We start from the raw sequence: 24,382 nt of genomic DNA, 5'->3' as shown, positions 1-24,382 counted from the left end.
TTATTGTATAACTATCCTTCCTCAAGGACTTTTCCACCTACCCATCAAGCATTTCATCCCAAGTCCCACACTTTGGGTATTTTCTTGCAAGTAACCCTGCTTGCCGTTTCTTCTCTTCTAAGGTTCTGACTTGATGCTTCTTCATATGCTGTCTCCCATGCCTGAAATGAACATTTCCCAATCCCATCCTTTCCTAGCTATTGACAAGATCAGCTCTTAAAAGTCCACCAAGGTGTTAGCTTCTCCATAAAGTCTAGCTATCAGTCATTGCTCCCCTCTTGATATCTTCAGTCATTCATTTGGCTTCTTATAGGCACGAAACCATTTTTTGTATCTGTCTCACCCTTCTGCCAAATGAAAACAAAGATTGCATCCTTCTATTGAGATGCTTAGAACAGTGCCTTTACTAAAAGTAGTAGGTCTTTAGTAAATGTTTGTTAAACTGAATTAAAATGACTGATTAAGTCTTTCTCACTCGGCAGACTGACTTTTTTTCTGCTGAGTCTAGCCTATGACACTGAAATCTTAGTATTACATAAAGATGAATAAATAGGAATCTAGGAGGTTGAAAACATATTTTATTGGTTTATTTATTAAAGCTCCTGCATCATCTACTCCTATCAGGTGACATGGGAATTCACTGTGCCATCATATTAATAGGCCCTTATTGATCCTTTTTTCAGGTCGGATAGGACTATTCTTAGGATAATTTGTTATTAATTAATATGATTATTAATCCTAATTGGAATTATTAGAACTAATAATTAAGGATCTGTGATCCTAGAGATACATTTGCAATTGTCATTACTCAAAAAGGTCAAATCGAGCCAAGTGTCCTTTCTTTTCCCTATAAAGGCTGGTAGAATGTAATATTCTCATACAAAAAAAGACAGATTAGACAATTTGTTCTGCATTTCATGGCCCTCAGACTTGAATTTCTTATCTCCTTCGCCTCCCCCACTTTTTAACTCATTATTTGTCATGGGGATTTTTTTCTTAACACCATCAAAGTAAATGGTTACTACAGAGGTCTTGGATTTAGCCAGAGTTCCTGCCCAAGACTTTCCATATTTCATAAAGCTGACAGCAAATCAAACATTCTTAGGATGTTCTGTGTGCTTCACTAGTCCACTTGAGATTCTGCTTTCATGTTGTCCTGTTGAGTGACTGTGATGGAGTGATTGCATTGATCTTCTAGGATGTGGAATGCATCACATCTAGTTCATCTACTTCTTGGCAAGAGTCTTCTCAGTCTGTAAAAGTGGAGCGGGCCCTCTTTAAAAACAAAAAACAAACAAAAAAAGCAGACATTTCTATTTATAATTATCAGTAAATTTTTCAAAAAGTAAATCTCAGCTTGATTGAAAGAAACTTTAATTTCTTTACCATTGTATGTGTGTGGGTTTTTTTCCCCCTTTCTCTGGGCCAGTTGAGGAAATGAACTTTAAAAATTATGTGTCAACTTTGGAGTTATAATTAATTAGTAAAACATTTTTAAAAGGGGGCACTATAGGCTATTTAATCAAAATCATACTTGAGTACATTGTACTTTTGTCAGACTTCACATGTAACTTCCTGCCCTTTCACCTTTGGGACTCTGGTTCAAGTTTAGCTTTTGGTCCTTGAAAATAAGAAGTTTTAATGAATGACCTCATTCTAGTTCTTAGAGGATGACTGCAGATCAAAAAGCTGTGAGTCATAAGTGAACACAGTGGGGGGACCCTTTGCATTCTGATACACTCTGAATTAATAAGCACATGACTAACAGTTTCTTGTTGGAGGATACTTTATCCAGATCACTTTTCTATAGAGAATTGACTGCCTTAAAGAATGGGTAGCCTTTCTAAAAATCAAACACACTTTATCACAAATCTATGTATGAAGAATATTTAGCTCTCAAAAAAAAAAAAGAGATATTAAGGGGCTGTCAACTTCATGTAGGCAGAAATTAAAATATGTAGCCTAGTAACAGTCCATGAGCATTTATTGAATACCTACTGTTTGTTTAGCATAGGTTTGACATTCAGCATTGTCCTTTTCCTAAAATATAAGTTAAGATTGAAGACATGTATAGAAGCATTTTGGTTCTTTAAGAAATATACACACTCAACATATTTTCTTTTTTTTCTTTCAGGGTTTTGGAAATTTGCCCATTTGCATGGCAAAAACTCACTTATCTCTTTCTCATGAATCTGAGAAGAAAGGGGTCCCAACTGGTTTCATTTTACCGATTAATGATGTCCGGGCCAGCATTGGTGCTGGATTCATCTACCCATTGGTTGGAACGGTGAGTGATATGCCTCATAAATCTTTGACACCCCTTGTTTTTATTAAAAACAATTTCTCTGATTCTTCTATCTTCTTTGGAAATCATACAGGTCAGGGGGAACTGAGGGTTATGTTACCTTGAAGATTTTTGTCACTTTCTATATCAAAAATAATTTCAACTTACCGAGTTTTTTTTTTAATTGCTTACATCTGATATTTAAAACCTGAAATGTAACTTATACTGAATATTTAATTATTTACAGAAGATAAAAATAGCTTGAGAAAACTAAGTTTACCATTTAAGAATAATACACAAATTATCCAGAGCAGGTTTCTTTTCATATGTTGTTAGTGAACTTTATGACTAAGAGCATTAAGATCTTTGAGGAGAGAGACTAAATAATTTTTCATCTTTGTAGTTCTAGCATCTGATGAGGTGATATGCAAATGATAGATGGTTAATAAGTATCTTTTGAATTGAATAAAGTAATAAACCTGATTTCATAATAAACATACCACGTAGATATGCAAAGAGCTATTGTTCTTATAAACAGTCCCCTAAAAAAGTAGGCATACTTTGCCAACCATGCCACTGTTGCTCAAAACACTTTATCAAAACCTGTGGCACATTATTTAATTCTAATGGTAGCAAATCTTTGTGTTATAATAGATCTGATTTCCTTAAATAGACCAAGTCTTTCACAGCCAAATTTAGTCAATTCAGTATCTACTTAAAATAGCTACTGAATGCTGATCCATATGGGTTTTACTAAAAAAAAAAAAAAAAAAAAAAAAAAAAAAGTGTGAGGCATTATTCATGTTGAAAGTATTTTCATACTTAAAGTGATGAAATTAATTAGAAAATTGAATTAAATTCAAAGGAAATTGATGAATATCTAAACGTTCTTTTTTATCTTAAACTTAAATAATTTTGTTATTTATCATTTGACTGATAAAAACATTTAAAGCTCAACTCTATGAGGAAAAAAAATCAAACAAATCATAGAAATGGTCCCATATTATAAATTAATCTGAGATATAGGGATGAGCAAGAGTCCTATAGTGAATGTTTGGGTTAAATACAGAGAATCACCAGCTATGATTAGGAAGAGAAAGAAAGAGACATTTGGTTCAATCTCTTCCATTTGTAAATGAGCAAAGTGGCCTAGCAAGACCACTAGCGAGATGAAGTTACTTGTCCAAGGTCTCACAGGTAGCAAGAAATAGAGCTAATATATGAATATAGATATAATATGCAATACTCTAAACAGAGCTAATATATAGTTCTGCTTTATGGGAGCTTAAATTCATTTCTTCAGTGGTAAAATGTTGTTCAGTCATTTTTCAGTCTTGTCTGACTAAATGAGGTCTCAGTGATCCCTTTTGGGGTTTCTTGCCAAAAATACAGGAGAGGTTGGCCATTTTCTTGTCCAGCTCATTTTACAGATGAGGAAACTGAGACTTGTTAAGTGACTTGCCCAGAGTCATACAGTTAGAACATGTCTGAGGCTAGATTTGAACTCATGAAGGTGAGTATCTGATTCCATGTCCAGGGTTCCTTCCTCTGTACCACCTAGTTGGCCTATAAAATGGGGATAATATTGTTTCATTTTCATTCTTCATATTTAAGTAGTTAGAAATAATGAAAAAATCCAGGCATGAAGAAGAAAAGTTAAGGAATGTTTTATAGCTATTTTGAAGAATATTTTGAAGAAAATTAAATATTCAGGGAAAATGAAAGTGAAAGGCTAACAACATTCTCATTAAATTATAGAATCATAAATTTGTTGCTAGAAGGAACCTTGGAAGATATCTACTCCAGTCCTTTCATTTTATAGATGATGTAACTAAGGCCTTATAAAGTAAAAGCACTTACTCAAGTCAACAAAGGTATCAAGTAGGAGACCTAACTTAGTGGTATGTGAAAAGTCAGTCCTATATGCATGTATGAAATGAGAGGCTACCTATTTCATCTGAAGGGTGAAAAAAGGAGTACTTACCATTAATATGTCTTTCTGGGTTACCATACTTCTTTGTGTTAAACATTCTCTCTAGAAGTCTCTTCAGTTAATGCACCTGTATTTCATGGCAGTAGTGACACATTAAATTATTAATATCTTCTCGTGCAAGCCCTAATTGATTTACTATCTCAGCTATGGAAGAAGCACAGGCTGAGCAAAAGCTGAAAGGGCCTAAGATGGGAGAGTATGAGGTATATTAGAAGGAAGGCTGGGTATATTCCAAAGCAATGCATACTGTTCCAGGATGATCAGGCCAACATGTGATGGTGCCTTGCAGAACCTTTCAGGCATATCTGTATGGGTTTAGAAGGAAGGGCAAAGGAGAACTTCCATAGTGGTCTAGGGACTAGCCTATGGGAGTGGTCCTATGTTTGGGATTACATAGGTACTTGATATGAAGAGGATACTAAGTTGTACAAAACACAGTCCCTTCTGTCAACAAATTTTCACTCTAGATATAAGCAGCCAGAAGTGAGTTTAACAGTAGTAGGAAAGTTTTAGTGAATGGAAAACATATGAATCCTACAGCAGTTATTTGCTGAATGTGCCAATTTTCTTCCTTTATTTTTAAAATACAAAAGACATAGAATAAATATATGATCTGGCCTTTTTGCCCTCTATGAGAAAACCAAAACAGATCTGGAGAAATTAGAAGCTTCTAAGGTTAGCGTTTGATCTCTAGCTACATCTTGCTTTTTGAACAATAGCCAAGCTGCTTCTGACATCACTGTGAGTTATGACTAGCTACAGTATGAATGTGTGGAATGGCCCAAGAATAGGGACTGGGAGACTCACTGAATTTCCGGAAGAGAGAGTTCTGTCAGTTATCTCCTCTTCCCAGAACACAGGCTGACTTCCTCCTGTAGAAACACATTTGGGGAATGGTGATGAGTTTGGGGTTTATTGTTGTAGAATTCCTCTGAGACAATGTTATGTGAGGGAAAGGAAGGAAGTAGTTCCTGACGAAAAAGAGTTTTTGGAGTGGAGGAAGCTGTGTCACTGGGACATTGTGCCCTTAGAGAGGAATACTTTCTAAGGACTCAGAACAGGAAACAGTGAGTGTGCACAAGTGAATTTCTTCACTTCTCCTTAGAATTTCCTAATACGGGAAGAACACTGATTGTTTTTTGATTTCATGTGAACAGCTATGACAGTGATTGTAATTGCTGTTTCTTGGCATGAAGGTGAATACAGACAGGAAAATAGAAGTGATGCTCAAGAGGATGGAAGGAAAGAACTTAGTGTTGAGCTGGAAGAACTCTTAAAGGTCATCTGTTTCAACCCACTCATTTCATTGATGAGGAAACTGACACTCAGGAAAAAAAACAAAGTCATTTAGTGATAGATCTGGCATCTGAACCCAGGTCATTGGATTCCAGATCCAGCAATCTTTTCAAACAATGCTGTTGTTCTTTAGTAAGGTCAAGAAAATGAGTGCACTGCTTCATGGAAGAATGCAAGTCATGATATCAAGTTTTTGAGTGCTTATACACATACTGTACACTAAAAACACTAAATGGCAAGGAAAAAGGGAACATTCTGCTTTTCTGTAGTTTTTTTTTTCCTCCTCACACACAAGCCCATCTCTTCTTGTGTCCTTAAAGTGGGTTGAGACCAATATCTATATCATTACAAGGAAGTTCTCAAATAAATAAAAGTATTCACAAAGTAATTACTGAGCCTTTCTTCCTTTCTCTGTCATTCTCCATCATATCATCCTCATGATTGCCCCTGACTCCTATTAGCCTCTCTGTTCTTGGGGCTAACAACAGTAAAAACCAAAAAAAAAAAAAAAAAAATGAAAAATCTTATATATCATCTCAGCAATGTGTCATTCATATAGTTTTGCTTTCTTTTGGGTAGAGAGTCTTTATGTGTAAATTGGAAGTCCAGTGAGTACTTTTGGATGTTACAGGGAGAAAAAAGAGAAAGTTAACCCTTTCTCCTCCATGTTCTATAACCAATCTTTCCCTCAATCTCCTTTCTGATCACTTCATCATTTAAGTTGTATCTTTGTTGAACTCTTTTCTTAATTGGTAGAGTCCAAATCCCTTCACTGTTATTGATAAAGACCTAAAGTAGTAATGAATGTGGTGGTTCTCACATCTGTGTAACAAATTATAGAGCATCTTTTTGTGGTAGCAAAGCATTGCAAAATGAGTAGATGTCCATCAGTTGGGGAGTGGCTAAACAAATTGTGGTATTTGAAGGTAATAGAATATTAGTATTCTATTACAAAAAATGAACAAGCTGATTTAGGCCTGAAAAGATATACATGAACTGATGCCATCTGCATCCACAAAAAGAACTAATGAAACTGGATGTAAATCAACATATGCTATGTTCATTTCTTTTTTCTGTTTTTTATCTCTCCCATAGTTTTTCCCTTTTCCTCAGATTTTTCCCTCCCACCATGATTCATAAGGCAATGTGTGTTAAAAATAATTAAAAATTAAATTTAAAAAAAAAACAAATTATAGAGCATTAGAGCAGTTCCTCATAGTTGATTGGCATTCAGCTTACACACAGTTACGACTTATAAGTCTCTTTTTTTATGCTAATAATTCATAGCTAGTCTTTCTCTGCCTCAAACTAATTAGCTAAGTATTCTTCCCCAAAAGTCATTTTTCATTTGCTTCCAGTAAATATCATCCATTCATTTACTTTTTTGACTTTAATAAAACTTATATAAATGTCCAGATCATCCATTCATTGATGCTGAAGTCATATGCCTGACTAATGCCCATAGAATTATCATTCAATATGTATTTTTAAACATTTTTGAGAAGCAGACAGTCACCGTTGTGGTAGAAATGAATAAATGACCATGAAGATTTCTTCTAGTCCCATCATTCTACAAATTACTATGTTTTTTTCAAATACTTTAAAAACGCAGTATGTATAGTACTCAAAAAAGTATTAAATTGCTACATTTATAACTATTCCATATTACCTATGCCACCCAAAACTAGTATCATTGGGGTGTGGAGAAGGAGGGAGAAGAATGTGTGTTTTAGTATCTCTCTTTTGTGTCAGTTTTTATATATCTGATGACCTCAAAGTCTTAATTCAATTCTAAATCATTAGAATTTATCATGTTTTGATATGACTTTAAGGTTTTTTTATTTAGAATTAGTTCATTTGTACTTTACTTATGTAAAAGAGGAAGAAAAGGAATGATAGTATTCAACACTCATTAATTATCAGTAATGTTCAAGGAAATATTAGGGCTTTAAAGTATAAATAATTTGTTTTTTCCTTCATCCAAAGGAATAGGAATCAAAGAGTATGGAGCCAAGCTAAATAACCTCTGACTTTCAGAACTTTTAGGGATAATCCCTTTACACTAACAAGACTGAGTAGTCAGCAGATTGCTAGTTATCTTCCATAATCCTTTCCAGGATACAATGCCATATAACTGCCTTCTCTTCAACAATCCATTACAGTCTCCCCTGAAATCTGAATGGTGAAGTATTTGAAGGGGATCTGTGGAAAATCTGTTTGTAGATATGATAGTAACCTTGTTGTACTTGACTGATCCCTTTGAAATAAAGACGTCTTTCCAGGAAAATTAAACTGAAAAGATGAGCAGTAAAACAAAAGCTTCATTTAATTAACACTGACAGAGGGAGGCTTTTATCTTCTGAGCCACATAACCCTGACCCTGGGCCACATCACTCACACAGGTGCACTGTTGACATCATTGCTGGCTTGACTCTGGGAGAGCAGGAAGGCTGTTGAAGTGTGTTTAGGAAATCAATGAGGTCATTCTCGGCTAATGCTTGGGTGGAGAGTTATTGGATTGGGGGGATGTAAAAAGAGAGATGCTGACCCACCCAGGAAAGTAATTGCTATGTTGTACTTTCTCACGTTTCAGTTCAGCTCATTTTGTTTTCAGTTCTCCTCCCTCTTCTGTAAAAGTATGTGCTGAATGTTTAGTTTCCTGTTGAATTAGGTTCAGGCCAGAGATGCTATTTCCAAACTGAGTGGTGATGTTTTTTTGTCTAAGCCGCCACCCTTACTTAGGGATTCAGAGCTGCGAAGTTGTTATGGGCCTTCACTAAGGTGCATTAATCCAAACCATGTGAATTTAAGTCCAAACCATTTCCACCCCATCCTGTTAAGTGATTTATATGCCCAGTTAGATCAGTGAGGAATTTTAACATTCACACCCCAAACCACACTATAAATGAGATGTTAACACCATCCTTATTAACATGTTAGCACCCATCACAAGTCAAAAAGAACATCCACAACCACTTTTACCTTAGAATGTGTTTTAAGGGTTCTGCAGAAATCATTATGACCCAAGGAAAGTCACTGTTTTCCTGGAATCCCCCATACCATATTTATGGGTCAAATCTTCAGCCTATTGATAAAATACAAAAGGTCCCTGCACTTTTCCCATTCCTTTTTCTTCCTACAATACACTGGGTCTCGGATGTACCTTAATTGAAAGCTGGCCAATTGGAAATGGAATTGGAATCACTAATTCTGCACTGGGTCAGGAAACAGACTAGACTTGACCTATAATCTGTGAGGAGGACCTCCTTGTCTGGTGTCATTTTGTTTCTCACCCCTTTGTCCTCAGAGAGCTACTGCCAGGTTTCCTCTTCCTTTCATCCTTTTGCACATATCATGCAGCTTCTTGTTGCTCTTCCACCTCAGAGGTATGCTTCCTGTTCCCACATAACCAGCTCTTTCTCTGGCTTGATATAGGCCAGTCCTTCTATCTTATTCTCATTCCTTTTAGCACCTTCCTGGAATTTAGTTGCCTAATTCCTTTCATGTGCTCTTGTCATCCAGATCTTCTCCCATGATGACCAAATTGAGGTGTTAATTTAGAAATCTTATTTGAAAGTTGACTGCACATGTCCCTAGAACAGACAGGAAATTTTCATACACCTATAAGTGTCATCTCTTCAGAATATTGACCTTTAACTGTGTCTTTTGGAGAAGGAAGATGGTTCTCATGAATATATTTCCAAAAAATACACACGGTAGTGAAAAGTACAATGCAGAAGATGGAGAACTGCCCTTAGTCAGGAAGAACTGGGAGATTAAATCCTGATTCTCATACTTGCTGGCCATGATTTAATCACATAACTTCTGAGCCCCAGGCAACTCTTTTAAGGCTTTGGTGTTGCTGAGCAATTGTTAATCTGCATTAGTACAAGTTTACTCAACTAGAGTTCCCTTTATCAGTTACAATCCATGTCTGTTTCCATTTACATACAAATACACACATGTATAGGCATATATGCCTACGTAATTCATAAGAGGAAATTAATGGCTCAGGTAATATTTTTTGCCTGTCTTTAGTAGGTTCTTTGGGTTCTTTGGATTTCAGTTGGGGCAGTTAGAGAGCACGGTGGATAGTGTACCAGCCCTAGAGTCAATAGGACCTGAGCAGCTTCAGACACTTAACTCACGTACTAGCTGTGTGACCCTGAACAAGTCACTTTTGTCTCTCAAATTTCCTTGTTGTTTCTTGGGGGAAAAAATAAAGTTGATGAATTTTTATTGTTGGGCTAGACCTTAAGTTTGACACAAGGTTCCTTTATTAATAAAAATATAAATATGCTTATTTGATATGTTGAAAGATCAGTAGTTTCTCCATGTGTATTCCTTTCAGTATAGCTTTTACACTTCAACTGCATTTTAATATCACTGATTAAAACTACTCATCATGATTCAGGCCAGTTCCAGTAGATTTGTGGTAGAGAGAGCCATCTATACTCAGAGAGAGGACTGTAGGAACTGAGGGTGGATAACATTTTCACTCTTTTGTTGGTATTGTGGTTTGCTTGAATTTTATTTTCTTTCTTATTTTTATTACTTTTTATTTCATTTTTCTTGGGTAACAATATAATTGTATAAATATGTATGCCTATATTGGATTTAACATATGTTTAACATATATTGGACTACTTGCTATCTAGGGGAGGAGATGTAGGGTAAAGGGGGAGAGAATGGGAACACAAGATTTTTCAAGGGTCAGTGTTGAAAGATTATCCTTGCATATGTTTTGCCAACTGGTAGCTACTCTTCCAGAGCTAAGCCTCTTCAATCTGGATACACTAGCCAATCAATAATCATTTATTAAATACCTACTGTGTGCCAGAAATGGTACTAGTTCTTGGGCGACAGACTTACACTTGGTGGCCAGACCAGTTATTGAAACTTTTCCTACTTAGTAGAACCTGCCAGCATTTGTGCTCTGTTTACATAATGATAGTGTACACTATTTACATAATGATAATTGAAGCCCTTTAAGGTTTACAATGCTCCTTAACTATGATGTCTTATTCGAGTCTCACTGGAACCCTCTGAGGTAGGTACTCAGGTACACCTTAGGTACTCCTAAGTCCAACATCCTATTAGTGTATACCATGTTACTTCTCAAACATAGCTTTCAACACTTCAAGGCCACCTACATACCACAGTGGGGCATCTGTACAGGATGCAGGATAACAATTATAATAATAGCAATAATAACTCACATTTATAAGTTGCCTCAAGGTATGTTTTATATATAGATATATATATAATGCTAAATATCAATATTACATTGATTAAAACTGCCAACAGATCAGTGGTATGTTCTACTTGTGGAATGGACAGTTGTTTTTACCTATTCGTGCTAATTTGTCCTGTCTCACCCATTTTTTGTCCCTCAGTTTCAGGACTTCCAACTACAGAGAGAGAGTTGTTTAACTCTTTATGGTCTCGCCCTATGAATTCTTCTTCTAATCCTTTCTTATTTCCTTCACTAAGGATTGCTCTTCTGTTGTCATAACCTGTTTCTTGTCTCTCCCAGCTCCTCTTCTTCTTCATGTTTGGTTTCTTTAAAGGTAAGGTCAATAAGGTAAAATGAATGAGGGTCAAAACTCTTTAGAAAGTCAAATCTTCCAAAATTTAAAACCCAGTACAAGGCACCTTTAAAATTGTTGCTCATTAAATTTCTATCAATATGTCTCTTCCTTAGATTTATTCTCATATAACATCTCTAACTTTAATTAGAAGCATATAATTGGAACATTCTAAGGAATTTATGGCAGGGAAATATAATTTGCACAAAAAAATAGCAGTTTTTGGAGATTAAATAGCTGGACCACCCTTGCAGACAGAGCTTCAGTCATAGATGGAGAAAAGAAGAAGACAGATTAATAAAGAAAATATGTTAGCAAATTTTTCTAAGTTAATGTAGCTTTGGCCCTAATCTTAATGCCTGAAGCATATCTACAATTATTCATTTATTTTTCCATCTGTTCCCCAGAGTGAATAACATGGTTAAACATTTACAAAAACTTTTTGCCTGTTGGATGTAGGTTATAAAACATTCTCTAGGAAATGGCATCTATTTTCTGGTTATCATTTTAAAACCAATAACTCTTTTAATGTGTGGCTTTATTTCATTGATTCCAGCCAGATCTCCTTGTTAAATTAAAGCACAATATTAATGTACCTAGAAATATTATCCAAGAATATTGCACATTGTGCTAATCAATCAATTGGGAGGCATTCACCAAACCCTTAAATTCTTGAAAGAATTATGATTAGTTTTTTTTTTGTTTGTTTGTTTGTTTTGATTTCCAGTTTCTACAGAAATTGGCATAGAGACTATTTCTGCAGGCTGTGTGTTAAAAGCGTACTTGGGAAATTGCTAGGGGAAAGCCAAAATATAGAGGGGTATGGGATTGAATCTACCCTTAGACACCAGAATACAATAGTTCTATGCTGTTTTTCTGTACAGATGATCATTCTGCCTATGGAAGCTGGGATATAACAATGAAGAAAACCAAGGTTTGGGTTGTACCACTTAGAGAGTTTTGTTTGATGATGAGGTTGCAAAAGAAATTAAGGAGTAACCAGAAAGTGAGAAGAAAACCTAGAAAAAGCAGTGTTACCAAAACCCCAGAGAAGAGTGTCCAGGTTATAGTGTCAGATGCTGCAAAGAAGTCAAGAAAGAGTAAGGCTGAGACAGAATTGTATCAGATATGGTTGGTAAGAAAGCACTGGTGACTTTGGAAAGCATTTTTTTGAATTTTGTATTCTGGAGCCAGAAATCATATTCCAAATAAATTGAAAGGAGGGGAAATGGAGGCAGTGAGGATGGTAATTGACTTTTTCTAGGCATTTGGCTTTGGGAGTTTTTAATAGAATTTTTTTCTCCAATTACATGTCAAATTTTTAGCATTCTTTATTTATTTATTTATTTTGCTGAGGCAATTGCCCAGGATCACACAGTTAGGAAGTGTTAGGTGTCTGAGGCCAGATTTGAACTCAGGTCATCCTGATTTCAGGGCTGGTGCTCTATCCACTTCGCCACCTAGCTGCCCCTCATTTTAATTTTTTTTTTAAATATTAATAGCTTTTTATTTTTCAAAATACATGCAAAGGTAGTTTTCAACATCCACCCTTGAAAAATCTTGTGTTCCAAATTTTTCTCCTTCGCTCCCCACCTTCTCCCTCCGCTAGACAGCAATTAGAAAAGAAATGCTATGAATATTTTTGCACATGTCGGTACTTTTTCTTTTTTATGATCTTTTGGGGATGTAGATTTAGTAGTGGTATTTTTGGATCAAAGGGTATGAATAGTTTGGTTCCCTATGAGTATAGTTCCAGACTGCTCTCCAGAATGGTTGGATCAGTTCACAACTATACCAGTGGTGCATTAATGTTCCTTTTCCCACATCTTCTCCATCAATTATTATTTAACTTTTTTCTCATATTAGCCAATCTGATAGGTGTGAGATGGTACCTTGGAGTTCCTTTAATTTGCATTTCTCTAATCAAAAGTGATTCTTCATAGGCCTTTGATTTCTTCATTTGAAAACTGCCTGTTCATATCCTTTGACCACTTATTAATTAGGGAATGGCTTTTATTCTTATAAATTTGACTCAGTTCTCTATATATTTGAGAAATGAGGCCTTTATCAGAGATAATTGCCATAAAGATTGCTTCCCAGCAATCTTGGTTGCTGGGATTTTGTTTGTACAAGAGCTTTTCAATTAAATATAATGAAAATTATCTATTTTACATTTTGCAATACTCTATTTCACATTTTGCAATACTCTATTTCTTTTGCTTGCTCATAAGTTCTTCCTTTCCTCATAGTTCTGACAAGTAGACTATTCCTTGCTCTTCTAATTTGCTTATGGTGTCACCTTTTTAGGCATTTGGCTTTCAAAGGGAGAAGATAGAGAGATAATCGGATAGATGGATGGATGGAAATACAGACAGACACAAACAGATATATAGACAGTGCTTGCTATGTGCCAGGTATTATGTGTACAAAAATTGGAAAATGAAAATAGATCCTACTCATATGGAGCTTATATTCTGCTTAGTGAAGAAAACACATGAAGAGGAAATGAAAAGTGGGTGGCAGCAGCCCACTTGGAGACTGATTAGATCAGACAATATGCCAGAAAGGAAATAAACACCGTACTGAGACTTATTCCTTGGTGATAAGGAAATCCTAAACAATGAATCACTAGTCATCAAGACAGTCTCTGAATGGTATCATGGGTGGTGGGAGAGTTGAAGGGGAATAGACAATCAAAGCAGAAGTGGAACTTAAAGATATGATTGGCTTAAATGAGAGTTATTGTTGGTAAATTGTGACCTAGTCATGTTTGTAAGCAGCAGGGAAGGGAAGATTAAATTTGGGGCCAGAAGTGGGCAATTGTGGGTATAGTCTGTTGTAGTAGATAGAAAGGGATGGAATGAAAGTATTCACTTTGATCAAGGGGAAGGGCCACCTCTTAATCAGAGACTTTTTGTTCATTCATTTCAATTATGTCCAACTCTTCATGATCTCATTTAGGGTTTTCTTGGAAAAGAAAATCTCCTTCTCATTTTATTGCTGAGAAAACTAAGGATCACATAGCTAAGTGCCTGACACTAGATTTGAACTCAGAAAGATGAATTTTTCTGATTCCGGGCACAGCACTCCATCCATTGTGTCACCTAGCTGTCCCTAGTGAGAGACTAGAACAAAAGAAAACAATGGATTGGAGTGTCAAGTTGGTTTAACTTGTAGAATTAAGTGAGAAGAGTGAACTCAAAACTGATGATCTCTCCTTTATTAATAAAGCATGAAGTTTCTCTGCTGAGAAAAGGAAAAGAAAAAAGAAGGAAATACGCATTTTTATTAAGCACCTACTTTGAGTCAGACATTGTATTAAGTACTTTTATAGATATTATTTCATTTGATTCTCACTACAACCCCAAAGGAAAGCAGGGAAGGGAGTGTCATTACATGAAAGACTTCAAAAAGAGGTTTGGAACAGCCAATATGTGTATGGTAGATAGTCAGTTGAGAAAGATTTATAGGATTGCCTTGCTATGGTGAAGGGGCAGTTCAGCTTTATTAACAGAATTCTAATGGATCAAGTCACAAGAGCTGGGACTTCTTCCAATACTAGTAGCAGTATGAAGAAAAGAGATGAATGGTAGGGATAATGCAAGGTTGGGATGACAGTAGGATAAAGGGATGAAGAAAGTCTTGAGTAAAGCACTTAGTTGAATTGTAGAGTCCAAATTTAAAAAACATATATACCAAAAAAAAAAAAAAAATCTCACAAGACTGTACATGAGAGACAAAAAATGTGATATATGAGGGCTAGAAGAATGGAAAGGAGAGAAATATTTTTAGGGTTTTTTTTTTTTTGTTCTTTTAATTGAACTTTCTCTTTTCTTACTTTAAAGTAGGGATTCTTAATGTTTTTTGTGCCCTAGCCTCTTTTGGTGGTCCAGTGAAGCCAGTAGATCTCTTTTCAAAATAATGTTTGTAAATGCATAAACAAAATACATAGGAATGCAAAAATAAACAACATATAGAAATAGCTATAAAAATATTTTTAAAATAAGTTCATAGATTCCATATTAAAAAATACTTGCATTAAAGCATGTTTCTACATCATTAAACTGCAACAACTAAACTAGATAAATGATCTAATTAGCTGCGAGTAACAACATTCTGTGAGGAAAAAAGGCAAGTAATGAACATTGTGTTTTAAGGTTTTCCAAGCATTTTACATTTATCATCTTATTTGTGAAGTAGATACTGTTTTATAAATAAGGGAATTAAGGCTAAGAAAAATCTAATAACTCACAGCTGTACAGTCAGTATGTGCAATTATCCATCTAGGCTTCTCTTTCTCATAGTGAACTCCCTGATTTTCAACTCTTAGCAATCAGTGACTAAGTGTAGGTAGAGTTTTATTTTGATGGGCAAAGTAATAGCCAAATCTCCCTCATAAGATATTTACATTAACAATCTATAAACTGTAAGACATAATATAAATGTCTTATCAGTTTTTGAAGTAATGTGTGACTTTGGCTTTTGGTCTTAAAAAGCTCACCTATAATTTTGTAAAACTCAAATGAAATCATCTGTAAAATGATTTGCAAACTTTATAAATATTATTACCTGTTATTCTGTAAGAAAAGGATTTGATCAAGATATGCTCACTTTTTTTTTTTTTTTTTTAACCTTTGGTAACAATCAGTTACTCTTTACCTTTTTTTGGAACCAACAGACTGATCCTCTAAGTCACTATTACCAGAGCCAGATAGTTAATTTGTTGACCCAGCTGCAAAACCATAATATCATTAGTAATGTGATAGATGAAAAGTTCTTTTTTGTATCCTGAAGTATAAGAGAACATATGTAAATCTTCACTCTGACCCTTCTGCTAAAAATCAGCTTTTATTTTATACTGAATACATTCATATTTATGTTACATCTCAACAGAGGCTGTGTATAATGGGTCATTTCTCCAGGTTGAGACAGGTCACGTCAGTAGTGCTTCCAGATCCTGTTGTTATTGGCATTCTTCTCCCATGTTAATATGTAATGAATTTTGAGTATGTGGATCTTTATTATTTATTTTGTGTCTGTTGTGCCATTTCTAAAACACTTAATTCAATTAAATATAATTTTCACATGAGTGAAAAATCACTATATGGAGGAGCCAAAAGTTCTTTAATTTATAAGAATAGCCATAACAATGATTTAACCCCTCCCCAAGTTTTATTTTGACAGCTGTTGGTCATTTATTTTAATTTTGACCAAGTTTGACAGAATAGAATGTATTCTTTCTTGAAAAGTAAAAAAGGTGTATGGGAGAAAAAAGAGAAAATTCCACCAGATATTATGGTAATAGAATTCTAAAATTCTATTCTATTCATCTCCCTTTAAATATCTTCACTCCCAGTTTTCATTTGAAAAATAGCTTAATTGGGCATTTTTTATCTTTCTATTTTACTTATTTTTTTTATAAGAGTAGGTTTCTCTATCTTTCCCAAGCTTGATATAGCAGTGGGCCCAATTACCATTATTGATCACGAGTTCACTCTTTTAGCAGCCTGGTATCCCTCTGATCCCTGTGGTTCATCATGCTAGGTTTTAAATTTAATGGAGATACCCAATAAGTCTTAGGTCTCCTACAGTTTTTGCAGTTCTACTAGGCTCAGCCTACTGAGTAGCTGGGATTATAAGTATATTCTATCATATCAGGCTTAGTTTTGTTTTGTTTTTTAAATTTTTTGAAATCGGTCATATTTGGCTCTTGCTAACACCATTCTATAATGACATTGTAATTTTTTTTAATCCACCACATAATCACAAAAATTAGTTATGACATTGTAGGCCAGGTGCCCTTTATGACATTGTTCTTATGTTCTTTGTTAAAAATTGTTCTCCTCACTTTTTTCCTGGAAGCAATTAAGGATATTGGGTGGAATATTCCTATAGTAGGGAATGTTAACCTTCTGTTTGTGCACTAAACTTTCAGAGGGGCCCTAAAAGTGAAATTTCTTAATCTCTAAAATTAAAGGGTTTAGATAAGATGACTTTTGAGGGATCTCATGACCTGCTTATGAATCACAGTGACTCTCTGGCCAAGGAAGAAAATCTAAAGCATTAAGAATCTCTTACTAATCCCTACCAAATTTCTGGAAATGTTTAAGTCATGAAGAAAAAAATATCTTTGAGAGGGTCAAGGTGAGATTAGAAATAAAGAGAGCAGCTGAAATATGCATAATTTTTTTATTATCTTCTACAGCTCTACAGTTTTTTTTTGTTGGCTTAAGAACATAAGGGTATCTTTTAATCGCTCATAAAATTTACATTTGATATACTGAAATATACTAAATGTGATCATTTACTATAAAACAAAGTGGTGAAGCAAATGTTCCACATCACAGATTTTTCTAGGCTCTATCTCCTGCTAGATTTACAGATGGAGAAGAAGATGTAAAAGTTGGGATAAAAAAGGAAAGATCCTGGATAAATTATTCTATAATTATCTTCTTTTAGCTTCCCAGTTTTAACTAGCTTAATCCTCAATTTGCCAGTGCTGTAAAAAACTGGAAATGGTGGATAAATTGTCATCTCTGGATACTTTCAGGCCTGTCAAAAGAACTCTCAAAAAAAAAAGACAAGATAGCAGCTTATCTCCCTTCCCTCTTGGTTCATGGAGTTAGAACTGGTAGGAATTTTAGAAGTCCTTATGCTCCCATTTTACAAATGAGAAAACTGAGGTCTGAAGAGGTTATATAAATTGCCCACATTCATGCCAGGCATAAGTGGCAAAGCTGGCAGGTCAAATTTGAAGGATTTATGTTATTCCCAAATAAAGGGAGACCAACTAGGTAAAAAAGGGAAAATGTGTATTAAAGACAACACCCCAAATTAAAGCACTACTAGAAGCAGGTCTGCTTTTCAGTGGCATATAAGAATAGCTAATTATATAACTGCATCTTCTGACTGATCAATACTGAAGGATGATTTATTTATTAAAGGCTTGCTTCATGTTTCTTTTCTTACTCAATTTCAAAATCCTTCTAATGAGTGCCTTTGGCTAATATAGCATGCTGATGTTTTAATGAGATAAAAATAGCTTGCAGAATAAGAAAGATTTATATCTAACTAACTCAGTTACATACCATAGGAGAGCTTAATACCATTCCTCCCTTCTTCCCCCCTCCCCCCCACCCCGAATCTCATAAAAGAACACAAATTGTTGAAACACTTGTTTTTAAAAACTTGGTGAATGTGTCATATCCATTGTACCTAGTAGAAGTTATGTTTAATTTCTTAATAGAAAATTATATTTTGCTTTTTCTTTTATATTCTATATACTCTTTGGGCTTTTCTTATTAAACATGCCAGGTCTACATATTCATTTAGGAGAGTTTAGATCTGAAAGGGACTTTAAAGTTCACCTAAAAGCATACCCCCTCAAAAGACAATTAAAACAGCTATATAGATAAAAAAATATTCGTAGCCATTCTGTGATACGAAATGACTAAATGTGTGTGTTCATCATTTGGAAAATGATTAAATTATACAAGTATGTGGGTTTAATGGAATATTGTGCTGTAAGAAATAACTAGTATAAATAGTTCATAGAAACTTGGGTTATGAAGTATGTAGAACCAGGAGAAAATTTTACACAATAATCATAATAATGTAAAAGAAAACAGTGTTTCCTTGAACAATTCTAATTATTGTGGTGACCATTTGTAACTTCAGAAGACTGATAGGATTGCACTCCTTTTCTTACTGATAATCAGTGAACAGGAAGTTTGGACAGAAGCACATGTTTTCAGAGACTCTCAGTATGTATAAGTATAAACTTATAAGTTAGAAAGAAGGATTCTTTTTCAGGGAAACAATCTTTTGGAGAAAGATCAACAAACCCTTTTCAAAAATAAACATCATTTCATCCAACCTTTATATTTTACAAATGGGTACACTGAGACTGAAAAATGTGAAGTGATTTACCCAGTATCATTGGTAGTAACCAGAGGCCTTCCACAAATACCGAATAACAGAGTCAAAAGCACTCAGCCTTTATTTTGCTTTAAAGATGCCAATGACTCTGACTGAATACAAATAAATAGTCCTTAACTTGCAAACAGATTGTGTTCCTTGAATGTTCATTTTTAAATCAGTTGTGTAAAAGTCAGTTCATTTTTTTCCCAATAAAAGCAATGTCATATATAGATTTTAAGTAAATGCAATGTTATATATAGATTGGAAGTTAGTTTCTTAATCTTGCCAGCAAAAGCCTTTTTATACCACTCTAGCTAATCATTTGACTTAAGAACATAAAAATACATTTTTTCAAATTTAATCTGCTCTTGAAAAATCTTGTTTGATGTATTGAAATAAGCCAACGTGGTAATTAAGCATAACATATAACTATGTTTAGAGCTCTGAAAAAAACATTCCAAACATAAGTCCCTAAATTTCTAGGGTATAGATCTAATTAGATGTTTGTATGGGCAGACTTGAAGGTTGAAAAAAGAAAAAGGAGAGTCAACAGTTGTTATCTTTCCAGTCCCTCAACTTATGCTAACTTGATCTATCCTAGAAATTTCCAGCATGCAGAGGCAAGAAAGTATTTCATAAATCACTATTTTGAGATGCTTTGAGATGAGATAAGTAGTTTAATATGGAAGAAGAAAATAGTTAAGCAACTTGATGGACTTAATACACAATCATGTGCTTACTTTTCTACTGTATATAAAATGTTCTTCTGTGGGGAAAACATGAATGAATTTGCTCAGAGATAAAAAATGCAATGAATGAGGCTGTAAACTATATTCTCTCCACTCTCAACAGCATATGCAAGTGCACACAATGAGATAGAAATAGAATGTCAGAGGACAAGATCTCACCTGTGTCGAGCCAAGTCAGCATAGACTGGCCAGATGTATAGGATGGACATATTTACAAATCCAGGAGTTCATAAATGGTAGAATTGCCCAACTGATGAATTATCATATAGATATTGTTGTTGTCATGAATTTTGACAGAGGGAGAGAGGGAGAAAGACACAGGGAGAAATATGGGGGCGGTGGGGAGGGGGTGAAGGGAGAAGGGAAGAAAAAAAAGGAAGAAGAGAAGAAGGAGAAACACTAATTCTGCAGACCAGGATTCATATTCTATTTTTGATAATACCTATGTGATCTTAAGCTTGACTTTCTCTTCCCTTATCACTACCATAGTCCCTCAAATTCCTCTCCTTGTCCTCATCATGTTCTGCCTCCTTAAAATAAATGGTTTGGACCGAAAGACATTTTAGGTAACTTCAGCTTTAGATCTCTGATGCTACCAATGTTAATTAATTTCAATAAAGTATATACATGCACACATACAGACAGATATTCTCACAGTGCTGTTGTTTTGTAAAAACTTTTCCCATTTTGAAAATTGTGTTCCCAAGCAGAGCCAAGAAAGCAATATAGATTCACTACAATAATATAAATGGAACAACTACACACATATAAAAAAATCAAAATTATAAAAAATAAGCAAGACTTGAAAGAAGAGATTTCCACCCCACCCTTCTGCAGAAGTGGGAAGTCTCCAATTGTTACACATAGTACATATTTTTAGCTTTTTCTTTTCTTTTTTTTAATGTTTTAAAAAATATTATTTGTTAGATTTGGAGGGATACTGAGGGAAATTACACTGATATAAAAATACATCAATTAAAAACTTGGGGATTTTTTGTTTGTTTGAAAAAATGGCTTCCTCTGACCAGTAACCAAGTCTATCCCATCCTTCCACTATCTTAGGCAAAATGACTCTACTAGAGAAGGACTGGATCATAATACTAGATGAAAAGATATATAAAAAGGAAAATTTTCTTAGAATAGTTTCTAAAGTATAGATGATGTTATATTTAAAAGTGAATTCAGGAAACTGGCCCAGCTCTATGCATTAATGCATATATTAATACAGAGATCATGAAGGAAAGCTTTGTTGGTTTGTGTACAGTGCATTGGGGAATTGTCAGCTTTATTCATCTGATAGTAAATCAATACTTGAACTGATTTGAGCCTTGTGATGGGCTCCAGACTGAAATCTGCCATGCACTTAATATGTATTGAATAAAATGAACAACACAGGCCCTGGGCTGGATACAACCAGAATTTAGATGGGAGGCAACACAGTTTGGGGTCAAAAAGGTGAAACCACTGAGACAAACAGCTGTCTGGTGGTGGGTTAGACACTGCAGATCATTTTCCTGGAGGAAACTGAGGGCCAACCCCTTGAAAATCTAATGTTGAATGCTGAAGAAATGTAGAAGTATTATAGTTAAAGATAGACATAGGGAAATCCAAAACTATATAAGAAAATGTAAGAATTATAATGAATGTAAACATGTAAGAAAAGATTTAGAGACCAAGAATTGGCCAAACATTTCATAATATCAATTTTTCGGAATATATAAAGATTACAATACAGTCCTTACTTATGATATATTGTTACAAAGCTCCTGGCATTTATAATCTAGTAGAAAGAATGATAAGGAATGTAGGGATGAATGAGGCAAGTATTAGCCAGGGTAATGTGAGAATTCTTAGGGAGAGATTTTTGGATAGATGGGCATTGAAAGATGAGTTTGTAAAAAGTGGAGCTTGGGAACAAGCAGGAATTCCAGTTTTGGGGTATAATATAAATGGAGAAGAGAAAGTACAGGACATGTTTAGGAGTACATGAATTGTCCAATCTGATTAGAATGTCATTTGTAGAACAATGTGGTGGGGAGAAGGGAGAAGGAGGTGTAGTGTAAGGTATTGTTAGGAAGGTAGCAAAGGTCTCCAGCAATAATTTCTGTTGAACAAACATAAAATAAGCACTTATGTGCTAGGCACAAAGGATAGAAATATGAAACAATATAGCCTCTTCCCTCAGAAAGTTTATCATTTAATAGGGAGTTTGTCATCTAATACCAGGCAGAATGTTAAATTTAGAGAAGAGTTCTATCTTTAAAACTGTTATAAAAAAAAAAGAAAAAAAAAACTCGAGGAGGGAATCATCCTTTAATCCTTTACATTTGAAGAATTTAGGGAAAGTTTCATGAAGATTGGCAACATGAAATCATAGTAGGTTTAATCATAATAGGTTTAAAGAACTAGAAGGATTTCATTGGGCAAAAATTGAGAAACCACTCTAAATCACAAGTGACATCATGGAAGGGGCAAGGTGACAATGGAAGGGAGCTACCAGTTAAGTTAAATTTATGAATTTATGGCTTTTTCATGGAACATCTAGGTAGTATAGTAGATCTAGGCTTGGAGACTGAGTTCAAATCCAACCTGTGATAACTAGCAAAGTCACATCCTGTTGTCAACCTGTTTCCTTAACTATAAAATAGAGATAATATTTTTAAAGTATTTAGCACAATGACACATAGTAAATAGCATTATCTTATTTTTTTACATAATATTTTCCCAATTACATATAAAAACAATTTTTAACATTCTTTTTTTTGTTTTAAAATTTCAAATTTCCTTCCTTCCCTGTTGAGAAGACAATTTGATACGAGGTTATATTTATAGCATTAACTTTTTTTTATTTAACCCAGTAATATTCTTAAACCATTGCATCATTATGTAGCTTATGACAGTTTTCCAACTTAGCAAATAAATTTTAAGCTAGGATTTAATAATATTTCCCCCCCTGAGGCAAATGGGGTTAAGCAACTTGCCCAGGGTCACACAGGAAGTGTTAAGTGTCTGAGGTCTGACTTGAACTCGGGTCCTCCTGAGTTCAGGTGGTGCTCTATCCGTTGCACCACCTAGCTGCTCTGATATAATAGTATTAAACTTTAGCATTTATTAATGTCACTCTCCAAATCATTTATTACTTCTTCTATGGAGGTCCCATTGACCTCTTGTTTTCTTCTGTTCTAATGAACTCATATATCTTAGGAATATACATAATGACATCCCATTTAAAGATTTTACTAAAACATAAGATAGCAAGCTTAATATTTTTATCAAACAATACAAAGTATATTTGGTGTCTTTTATTTCTGAAGATGTACACCTATGGCAATGTAGATGGAGAAGGATTAAGTAAGCCTTTTTCACATTAAATACACATCTGGTTGCTGTTATTTATAATTATTTTTCATTTTGCAGTTTATATTGAGCATAGTCCCTGACATATAGTAGGTGCTTAATAAATGCTTGTTGGCTGATTGCCTCATAAAAAGCTCATTCGGTTGCGGTTTTTTCCAGACAGTCTGCAGCTCAGATGCTTTGTTTGGGGTAATGTCTTGGCCAAATTTTCCACCCACTTGTGTTCTCTCCCACCTAAAGCTTGTCACCCAGCAGTTTGAGATTCCTGATGCTATTCATCTTTCTCAAATATCTAGCCTACCAGAGCTAAGTGAACATGCCTTTGGAGATGTTTCATTATGCTCTAGGAATTCATTGATAATCTTGCCTTGCCGTTTGATATTAAGTATAGTTCAGATATTGCAAATGTGGTCTTAGAACTGTCAAGTACTCTTCTTCCAAATATACACTAATGTGAGCACCAAGCTAATTGACGACTTTAAATATGATCTACCCATACAAGAAATGGCACTCTGTCAATCCTTGAGTAAGAATCAGAGTGGTGACAGCTTTCAGCATAGTTTATTTGATTATTTTGAACTGACTCTCACAGTTTGCCAAACGAATCCTTAGTTGTTCCCTCTATTGCACAAGTAATTCTGGCTCCCATCAACAGCAGATAGACATTCTTGGATGCCCGTCAGAAATTTTCAGCAAGTCTCCAAGTTTGCTAAAGGAAAAGTTTTCCCAGAGGATAAGAAAAATAGCCTGAGTTTTGATCCTCGAGCATAGCTGTATAAAAGAAATATGCAATATTGGTGGTGAGATTTTTCTGAGCAATTAATACTAAGTATATTGCCAAACTCCAAGTAATTAAATAGTCTTAAATCATGTTACTAAATCTAGTCAGAGACATTTTGATATCCCTGGTGTTATATGGGAAATAGCATGGAGATTCTGAGCATCCACAGTAAAGCACTTTGGAAGAGCCCAAGCCAAGGTCTTATCAGTAACAGATTCTTTGGAATCTTCTATAATATTTTCTTTTCTGCTCATTTATACGATGATTAATGATGTCACCAAGTCTTTCAATCTTAGGGCATGTCCTCAACTCTATGAGCAGTCTGCCATATGCAGACTCCTTCCTGAACTTCATCCATCCAATGGTTCAGTTATAACAACCATATGCTTTCTGATTGACTCTCTGACCTGCTTT

General features: G+C 34.8%; 1 protein-coding gene across 1 annotated transcript in view; it reads left to right on the top strand.

The window, feature by feature from the left end:
- Positions 1 to 24,382, top strand: part of MTHFD1L (methylenetetrahydrofolate dehydrogenase (NADP+ dependent) 1 like) — a 197,632-nt gene that overhangs the window by 146,795 nt on the left and 26,455 nt on the right. The window contains exon 26 of the mRNA XM_031937629.1: positions 2,135 to 2,287. Coding sequence (XP_031793489.1) covers positions 2,135 to 2,287 — 153 coding nt within the window. The remainder of the gene's footprint in view (positions 1 to 2,134; positions 2,288 to 24,382) is intronic.

Source organism: Sarcophilus harrisii, chromosome 4 (assembly GCF_902635505.1).
Source record: "Sarcophilus harrisii chromosome 4, mSarHar1.11, whole genome shotgun sequence".
Lineage (NCBI taxonomy): Eukaryota > Metazoa > Chordata > Mammalia > Dasyuromorphia > Dasyuridae > Sarcophilus > Sarcophilus harrisii.
Note: the sequence above shows the minus strand (reverse complement) of the source record. Positions and strands in the feature narration are given on the sequence as shown.